The sequence below is a fragment of the Perca flavescens genome, chromosome 8 (assembly GCF_004354835.1).
Source record: "Perca flavescens isolate YP-PL-M2 chromosome 8, PFLA_1.0, whole genome shotgun sequence".
Classification (NCBI taxonomy): Eukaryota; Metazoa; Chordata; class Actinopteri; order Perciformes; family Percidae; genus Perca; species Perca flavescens.
The window spans coordinates 39,100,168-39,110,167 of NC_041338.1; the positions used below are offsets into that span (position 1 = coordinate 39,100,168).

Sequence of the window (10,000 nt, forward strand, 5' to 3'; positions counted from 1 at the left end):
CTGTCTCTGTCTGTCTCCTAACTCTCCATCCTTCTGTCTCCTAACTCTACATCCTTCTGTCTCTGTCTGTCTCCTAACTCTCCATCCGTCTGTCTCCTAACTCTCCATCCTTCTGTCTCTGTCTGTCTCCTAACTCTCCATCCTTCTGTCTCCTAACTCTCCATCCTTCTGTCTCTGTCTGTCTCCTAACTCTCCATCCTTCTGTCTCCTAACTCTCCATCCTTCTGTCTCTGTCTGTCTCCTAACTCTCCATCCGTCTGTCTCCTAACTCTCCATCCTTCTGTCTCCGTCTGTCTCCTAACTCTCCATCCTTCTGTCTCTGTCTGTCTCCTAACTCTCCATCGTTCTGTCTCTGTCTGTCTCCTAACTCTCCATCCGTCTGTCTCCTAACTCTCCATCCTTCTGTCTCTGTCTGTCTCCTAACTCTCCATCCTTCTGTCTCCTAACTCTCCATCCTTCTGTCTCTGTCTGTCTCCTAACTCTCCATCCGTCTGTCTCCTAACTCTCCATCCTTCTGTCTCTGTCTGTCTCCTAACTCTCCATCCGTCTGTCTCCTAACTCTCCATCCTTCTGTCTCTGTCTGTCTCCTAACTCTCCATCCTTCTGTCTCCTAACTCTCCATCCTTCTGTCTCTGTCTGTCTCCTAACTCTCCATCCTTCTGTCTCCTAACTCTCCATCCTTCTGTCTGTCTGTCTCCTAACTCTCCATCCTTCTGTCTCTGTCTGTCTCCTAACTCCATCCTTCTGTCTCCCTAACTCTCCATCCTTCTGTCTCCGTCTGTCTCCTAACTCTCCATCCTTCTGTCTCCTACTCTCCATCCTTCTGTCTCTGTCTGTCTCCTAACTCTCCATCCTTCTGTCTCTGTCTGTCTCCTAACTCTCCATCCTTCTGTCTCCTAACTCTCCATCCTTCTGTCTGTCTCCTAACTCTCCATCCTTCTGTCTGTCTCCTAACTCTCCATCCTTCTGTCTCTGTCTGTCTCCTAACTCTCCATCCTTCTGTCTCCTAACTCTCCATCCTTCTGTCTCTGTCTGTCTCCTAACTCTCCATCCTTCTGTCTGTCTCCTAACTCTCCATCCTTCTGTCTGTCTCCTAACTCTCCATCCTTCTGTCTGTCTCCTAACTCTCCATCCTTCTGTCTCCGTCTGTCTCCTAACTCTCCATCCTTCTGTCTCTGTCTGTCTCCTAACTCTCCATCCTTCTGTCTCTGTCTGTCTCCTAACTCTCCATCCTTCTGTCTGTCTCCTAACTCTCCATCCTTCTGTCTCTGTCTGTCTCCTAACTCTCCATCCTTCTGTCTCTGTCTGTCTCCTAACTCTCCCTCCTTCTGTCTGTCTCCTAACTCTCCATCCTTCTGTCTGTCTCCTAACTCTCCATCCTTCTGTCTCTGTCTGTCTCCTAACTCTCCCTCCTTCTGTCTGTCTCCTAACTCTCCATCCTTCTGTCTCGGTCTCCTAACTCTCCATCCTTCTGTCTCTGTCTGTCTCCTAACTCTCCATCCTTCTGTCTGTCTCCTAACTCTCCATCCTTCTGTCTGTCTCCTAACTCTCCATCCTTCTGTCTCTGTCTGTCTCCTAACTCTCCCTCCTTCTGTCTGTCTCCTAACTCTCCATCCTTCTGTCTGTCTCCTAACTCTCCATCCTTCTGTCTCTGTCTGTCTCCTAACTCTCCCTCCTTCTGTCTGTCTCCTAACTCTCCATCCTTCTGTCTGTCTCCTAACTCTCCATCCTTCTGTCTCTGTCTGTCTCCTAACTCTCCCTCCTTCTGTCTGTCTCCTAACTCTCCATCCTTCTGTCTCGGTCTCCTAACTCTCCATCCTTCTGTCTCTGTCTGTCTCCTAACTCTCCATCCTTCTGTCTGTCTCCTAACTCTCCATCCTTCTGTCTGTCTCCTAACTCTCCATCCTTCTGTCTCTGTCTGTCTCCTAACTCTCCATCCTTCTGTCTGTCTCCTAACTCTCCATCCTTCTGTCTGTCTCCTAACTCTCCATCCTTCTGTCTCTGTCTGTCTCCTAACTCTCCCTCCTTCTGTCTGTCTCCTAACTCTCCATCCTTCTGTCTGTCTCCTAACTCTCCATCCTTCTGTCTCTGTCTGTCTCCTAACTCTCCCTCCTTCTGTCTGTCTCCTAACTCTCCATCCTTCTGTCTGTCTCCTAACTCTCCATCCTTCTGTCTCTGTCTGTCTCCCTAACTCTCCCTCCTTCTGTCTGTCTCCTAACTCTCCATCCTTCTGTCTCGGTCTCCTAACTCTCCATCCTTCTGTCTCGTCGGTCTCCTAACTCTCCATCCTTCTGTCCCTGTTTCCTAACTCTCCATCCTTCTGTCTCTGTCTCCTAACTCTCCATCCTTCTGTCTCTGTCTCCTAACTCTCCATCCTTCTGTCTGTCTCCTAACTCTCCATCCTTCTGTCTGTCTCCTAACTCTCCATCCATCTGTCTCTGTCTCCTAACTCTCCATCCTTTTGTCTCTGTCTGTCTCCTAACTCTCCATCCTTCTGTCTCCTAACTCTCCATCCTTCTGTCTCCGTCTGTCTCCTAACTCTCCATCCTTTTGTCTCCTAACTCTCCATCCTTCTGTCTCCTAACTCTCCATCCTTCTGTCTCCGTCTGTCTCCTAACTCTCCATCCTTCTGTCTCCTAACTCTCCATCCTTCTGTCTCCTAACTCTCCATCCTTCTGTCTCCGTCTGTCTCCTAACTCTCCATCCTTCTGTCTCATACTCTCCATCCTTCTGTCTCTGTCTGTCTCCTAACTCTCCATCCTTCTGTCTCTGTCTGTCTCCTAACTCTCCATCCTTCTGTCTCCTACTCTCCATCCTTCTGTCTCTGTCTGTCTCCTAACTCTCCATCCTTCTGTCTCCTAACTCTCCATCCTTCTGTCTCTGTCTGTCTCCTAACTCTCCATCCGTCTGTCTCCTAACTCTCCATCCTTCTGTCTCTGTCTGTCTCCTAACTCTCCATCCGTCTGTCTCCTAACTCTCCATCCTTCTGTCTCTGTCTGTCTCCTAACTCTCCATCCTTCTGTCTCCTAACTCTCCATCCTTCTGTCTCTGTCTGTCTCCTAACTCTCCATCCTTCTGTCTCCTAACTCTCCATCCTTCTGTCTGTCTGTCTCCTAACTCTCCATCCTTCTGTCTCTGTCTGTCTCCTAACTCTCCATCCTTCTGTCTCCTAACTCTCCATCCTTCTGTCTCCGTCTGTCTCCTAACTCTCCATCCTTCTGTCTCCTACTCTCCATCCTTCTGTCTCTGTCTGTCTCCTAACTCTCCATCCTTCTGTCTCTGTCTGTCTCCTAACTCTCCATCCTTCTGTCTCCTAACTCTCCATCCTTCTGTCTGTCTCCTAACTCTCCATCCTTCTGTCTGTCTCCTAACTCTCCATCCTTCTGTCTCTGTCTGTCTCCTAACTCTCCATCCTTCTGTCTCCTAACTCTCCATCCTTCTGTCTCTGTCTGTCTCCTAACTCTCCATCCTTCTGTCTGTCTCCTAACTCTCCATCCTTCTGTCTCCTAACTCTCCATCCTTCTGTCTGTCTCCTAACTCTCCATCCTTCTGTCTGTCTCCTAACTCTCCATCCTTCTGTCTCCGTCTGTCTCCTAACTCTCCATCCTTCTGTCTCCTAACTCTCCATCCTTCTGTCTCTGTCTGTCTCCTAACTCTCCATCCTTCTGTCTGTCTCCTAACTCTCCATCCTTCTGTCTGTCTCCTAACTCTCCATCCTTCTGTCTCTGTCTGTCTCCTAACTCTCCATCCTTCTGTCTCTGTCTGTCTCCTAACTCTCCATCCTTCTGTCTGTCTCCTAACTCTCCATCCTTCTGTCTGTCTCCTAACTCTCCATCCTTCTGTCTCTGTCTGTCTCCTAACTCTCCCTCCTTCTGTCTGTCTCCTAACTCTCCATCCTTCTGTCTGTCTCCTAACTCTCCATCCTTCTGTCTCTGTCTGTCTCCTAACTCTCCCTCCTTCTGTCTGTCTCCTAACTCTCCATCCTTCTGTCTCGGTCTCCTAACTCTCCATCCTTCTGTCTCGGTCTCCTAACTCTCCATCCTTCTGTCCCTGTTTCCTAACTCTCCATCCTTCTGTCTCTGTCTCCTAACTCTCCATCCTTCTGTCTCTGTCTCCTAACTCTCCATCCTTCTGTCTGTCTCCTAACTCTCCATCCTTCTGTCTGTCTCCTAACTCTCCATCCATCTGTCTCTGTCTCCTAACTCTCCATCCTTTTGTCTCTGTCTGTCTCCTAACTCTCCATCCTTCTGTCTCCTAACTCTCCATCCTTCTGTCTCCGTCTGTCTCCTAACTCTCCATCCTTTTGTCTCCTAACTCTCCATCCTTCTGTCTCCTAACTCTCCATCCTTCTGTCTCCGTCTGTCTCCTAACTCTCCATCCTTCTGTCTCCTAACTCTCCATCCTTCTGTCTCCTAACTCTCCATCCTTCTGTCTCCGTCTGTCTCCTAACTCTCCATCCTTCTGTCTCATACTCTCCATCCTTCTGTCTCTGTCTGTCTCCTAACTCTCCATCCTTCTGTCTCTGTCTGTCTCCTAACTCTCCATCCTTCTGTCTCCTACTCTCCATCCTTCTGTCTCTGTCTGTCTCCTAACTCTCCATCCTTCTGTCTCTGTCTGTCTCCTAACTCTCCATCCTTCTGTCTCCTAACTCTCCATCCTTCTGTCTCCGTCTGTCTCCTAACTCTCCATCCTTTTGTCTCCTAACTCTCCATCCTTTTGTCTCCTAACTCTCCATCCTTTTGTCTCCTAACTCTCCATCCTTCTGTCTCTGTCTCCTAACTCTCCATCCTTTTGTCTCCTAACTCTCCATCCTTCTGTCTCCTAACTCTCCATCCTTTTGTCTCCTAACTCCATCCTTCTGTCTCTGTCTCCTAACTCTCCATCCTTCTGTCTCTCTCAGATATCACCGTTAATAGGTTATAAAACACGTTTCTGAGAGGCTGAAAACAGACACGGACGCTCCCTGCTCTTCGCGTTACACTAAGCCTTCACAGGAAGTAAGCTTTGGTCTCAAAATGTCACCAAGTTTCCCCAAAATCAAAGCTGACATCTTTAAATGTCTTGTTGAGTCCAAAGAACTCCCAAGATGTTGAGTTAAATAAGATATAAGACGGAGAAAATCTGCCTGAGATACGTCAGCAGAAGTCAAAGTAATGTTCAAAATGTAAACATGTCCTGTAACTCTGAGACGGAACAATAAAGTTTAATGTTAATAATATAAACATGTCCTGTAACTAGGGCTGGGCGATATATCGATATTATATCGATATCGTGATATGAGACTAGATATCGTCTTAGATTTTGGATATCGTTATATCGTGATATGACATAAGTGTCTTTTCCTGGTTTTAAAGGCTGCATTACAGTGAAGTGATGTACTCTTCTGAACTTACCAGACTGTTCTAGCTGTTCTACTATTAATGATTATTAATCTAAAATCTAAGTGTGAAGATATTTTGCGAGAGCTCCAACTGTCAACTCTAGAATATATTGCCGTAATATCGATATCAAGGTATTTGGTCAAGAATATCATGATATCTGATTTTCTCTATATCGTCCCAACACTATATTAGAAAATATAGGATGTAGAAATAAGCACTGAAAATGTGTAGAAGAAAAATTTTACAATTTAAAACGTTGGAAAAAACTAAAACAAACTGAAACATTTGCTCTTACTTTGCGGAAAAAATATCGGGATATATATCGTATATCGATATTCAGCCAAAATATATCGGGATATGACTTTTGGTCCATATCGCCCAGCCCTACCTGTAACTCTGAGACGGAACAATAAAGTTTAATGTTAATAATATAAACATGTCCTGTAACTCTGAGACGGAACAATAAAGTTTAATGTTGAATAATGTAAACATGTCCTGTAACTCTGAGACGGAACAATAAAGTTTAATGTTGAATAATGTAAACATGTCCTGTAACTCTGAGACGGAACAATAAAGTTTAATGTTAATAATATAAACATGTCCTGTAACTCTGAGACGGAACAATAAAGTTTAATGTTAATAATGTAAACATGTCCTGTAACTCTGAGACGGAACAATAAAGTTTAATGTTAATAATGTAAACATGTCCTGTAACTCTGAGACAGAACAATAAAGTTTAATGTTAATAATGTAAACATGTCCTGTAACTCTGAGACAGAACAATAAAGTTTAATGTTAATAATGTAAACATGTCCTGTAACTCTGAGACGGAACAATAAAGTTTAATGTTAATAATGTAAACATGTCCTGTAACTCTGAGACGGAACAATAAAGTTTAATGTTGATAATGTAAACATGTCCTGTAACTCTGAGACAGAACAATAAAGTTTAATGTTGATAATGTAAACATGTCCTGTAACTCTGAGACAGAACAATAAAGTTTAATGTTAATAATGTAAACATGTCCTGTAACTCTGAGACGGAACAATAAAGTTTAATGTTAATAATGTAATGAGAAACTAGGACGACATCTCTTCACCATCTTCTGACATGTTAAAGCCGTAAACTTCATTTCTTTGGAGTTTTGGGGGATTTTGAACATTGCTGATTTATTACAAACTAAACTACACTTTATATTGTATCAATATGTGTTTATGAATGTAAACGTGTGTGTGTGTGTGTGTGTGTGTGTGTGTGTGTACGTGTGTGTGTCTCTGTGTCTGAGTCCTGTGACTCAGAGACAGGACAACAAAGTTTTTGTGTAAAAAATGAATAACAGAAAGGTTAAAGTTGGTGTAATGTGAGAGTGTGTAACGGAGTCTGTTCCCAGTGACCCGGGTCTGGGTGTTTAACCCGGACTAACTGAGATAAGTTAGTGATGGGTGAGGCTAGAAGGGATACAGCTACGGCGACGACAGTTACGTTTACACACCAAACAAACAGTTAAGTTTAGGAGAAAGTTCGTGGTTTGTGTTAAAACACTCCCGGGGATGGAACACGAAAAGTAGTCAAAATGTGTCATTACATTAGCGTAAACTTTGCGAGATTTTGCGTCACATCCGAGCGTAGCTGTATCCCTTCTAGCCACCGCCGCTGTAATGGCAGCTAGTTAGCACGAAGCTAATCTGACCTCACACAGATTTCAGCTAATTAGCTCCTGAGGCTAACTACAGTTAGCACCCCTAGCTGTGATTTAGAGCGGGTTTAAACACCGTGGTACTTACACAGTCAGGGCGGTGGTACTCTCCGGACTTCAGGGGAAGTTTTGGGCAACTCCGAGTGAAACCACAGTGAACACAACAACAGTTAGCAGTTAGTTAGCAGGTAGCGGTTAGCGTTAGCAGCGCCTCCATCTTTCCGCCAAAACAACAATCACAACTTCTCTCCGAGGCTTTAATGTTCGTGTTCCCGCCGATTAAACACCGACAAACGGTTTGAATCCATCGGTAGTGTCCGGTAGTCTCGCTGCGCGGGAACAGCTGCCGAACAAAATAACTTTTTTGTCGCGTTTTGCCGAGTTTTCTGCGGTGGGACGATGCTAGCTGTCGGGCTAAAATCACTGCAACTTAACTTCCGAGAGTTCAGCAGCGACGCTCCAATGTGGTGAACACCCGCGACTGTGCGCATGCGCGGGGAGTGTGGTTTTGGGACAGCCGAGGCCTCTCCCAGCGGAGTGACTAACTGACAGCCTGGAAATATATTATGGGATGGCACGCGGAAATGAGTTTAAAGTCAGACTATGACTTTAAATTGAGTTTAAAATCAGATTCTAAATTTAAATTGGCTTTAAAGTCAGGATTATGAGATTAAACCCAATATACACTCAGAATTCTTTACATTTTTGTCATTGTTTGCGTCTCTTTATAGTTATTTTGGGTCTCCTTTAGACGTGTTCGTGTTTCTGTGTGGTCATTTAGCATCTTTCTGGGATCATTTGGTGTGTTTTTCAGCAACATGTCAGGTCTCAGGGCCCTGGTTCCTCTCACACAGTCACACACAGTCATTCATTCTTCAAAATCAAATCCAAAAGTTACTGTCTGTCTGTGTCTTTGTGTCTGTCTGTCTGTCTGTCTCTGTGTTTGTGTGTGTGTGTGTCTGTCTGTCTCTGTGTGTGTCTGTCTGTCTGTCTGTCTGTCTGTCTCTGTTTGTGTGTGTGTGTGTGTCTGTCTGTCTGTCTCTGTGTGTGTCTGTCTGTCTGTCTGTCTGTCTCTGTGTTTGTGTATGTGTGTGTCTGTCTGTCTCTGTGTATATAGAGTGTGTGTATATATATATATATATGTGTGTGTGTGTGTGTGTGTGTGTATATATACATATGTGTGTGTAAGTGTGTGTATGTATATACATATGTGTGTGTAAGTGTGTGTATGTATATATGTGTGTGTGTGTGTGTGTGTGTATGTATATACATATGTGTGTAAGTGTGTGTATGTATATATGTGTGTGTGTGTGTGTGTGTGTGTGTGTATGTATATACATATGTGTGTGTAAGTGTGTGTGTGTGTATATATATGTGTGTGCGTGTGTGTGTGTGTAAGTATATATATGTGTGTGTGTATATATGTGTCTGTGTGTTTGTATGTGTGTGTGTATATATATATATATATATATATATATATATATATATATATGTGTGTGTGTGTGTGTGTGTATATATGTGTGTGTGTGTGTGTGTGTGTATATGTGTGTGTGTGAACGAATGAGACATGGATTTGAGTCGTAATTCATTTTGGTTTTGGAAATGAGTTTTTAGAAAACTAGTTATTTATATATACTAGCTTTTCTGATTATTGATTTTATTTTTGAAAAACGAATGCTACACGGATTCCCCACGATTAAATCATTTAATGATTAAATCATCTAATCTCAGTTCAAGTTAGCGAAATAAATAATCAGAGAAATAACACGTGTACTGTTTCTGTTTAATAAACTGCTCTCACATACACAATGTTTACAAAATAAAGTCACAATAAAGTACAGTTATTGTTGTAAAATAAAATACATGAGGCACCTTTAAATGATTTCTAGCTCTCTCAGGTTCTCATTATAACTCACAGATTTAATATATTAATATATATTATTATGATATGATGTGTGTGTGTGTAGGTGTGTGTGTGTGTGTGTGTAGGTGTGTTTGTGTGTGTGTGTGTGTGTGTGTGTGTGTGTGTGTGTGTGTGTGTGTGTGTGTGTGTGTGTGTGTGTGTGTGTGTGTGTGTGTGTGTGTGTGTGTGTGTGTGTGTGTGTGTGTGTGTGTGTGTGTGTGTGTGTGTGTGTGTGTGTGTGTGTGTGTGTGTGTGTGTGTGTGTGTGTGTGTGTGTGTGTGTGTAGGTGTGTGTGTAGGTGTGTGTGTGTGTGTGTGTGTGTGTGTGTATTATTAAAGCTAATATTAAAACCCGGAGACGAAACATAATTTAAAACAGAAGAAATATCTAAAAATATACATATACACACACTCAGATATGAAGTAGCCTTTATGTACAGTTCTGTTGTTACATAAATAAAGTTTTCTGATGCTTCAAATATAAACACTGATATAAAATATAAAAATAGAATTGCCATGTTTCCCTGTAGTAATGGATCAGTAGTCATTACAACCTCTAGCGTCTGCTGCCCAGCGGCTCTGTGGAAGAAGACCAGTATATGCATCAGCTTCTAAAGGATCACACCGTTTCTTCTTCAACCTGGACACTATGTTCCTAAACAAGGGTTTTTTTGAGGTTTTTGTCGCTTTGTTCTCATATTTTTGTGTCTAAGTGACTAATGTGAACAGAATTCGTTGAAATTGTTCCAGTATTGAGTGAGAACGTTCTGAAAGTTCTGTTGTTGCTGTTGACAGACTCAGATTATTATTCTAAGAGTCTGACAACATTATGGGATGGATCCCTACAGAGATAGACCTTTTAGTTAAAGAGTAAGATCCTTTTAGTTTAACTAAACGAAATCACCATCACCAAACCCACCAGACTCCATGTAAATAATCAGGACTTTTAGTGTGTATAGAGCCAGCATATCTCCACCAGACTCCATGTAAATAATCAGGACTTTTAGCGTGTATAGAGCCA

The 10,000-nt window shown here is 43.1% G+C and overlaps 2 protein-coding genes across 2 annotated transcripts in view; both read right to left on the reverse strand.

Moving 5' to 3' along the window:
• The window catches only part of LOC114560142 (fibroblast growth factor receptor substrate 2), a 19,168-nt gene extending 11,544 nt beyond the window's left edge, over positions 1–7,624 (reverse strand). Inside the window, exon 1 of the mRNA XM_028585293.1 lies at positions 7,166–7,624. The gene's annotated coding sequence lies outside the window, so the exon portion shown is untranslated. The remainder of the gene's footprint in view (positions 1–7,165) is intronic.
• Positions 7,625–9,261: 1,637 nt separating this feature from the next.
• Positions 9,262–10,000, reverse strand: part of ptprbl (protein tyrosine phosphatase receptor type B, like) — a 51,452-nt gene continuing 50,713 nt past the window's right edge. The window contains exon 29 of the mRNA XM_028585001.1: positions 9,262–9,558. Coding sequence (XP_028440802.1) covers positions 9,536–9,558 — 23 coding nt within the window. The 3' untranslated portion in view covers positions 9,262–9,535. The remainder of the gene's footprint in view (positions 9,559–10,000) is intronic.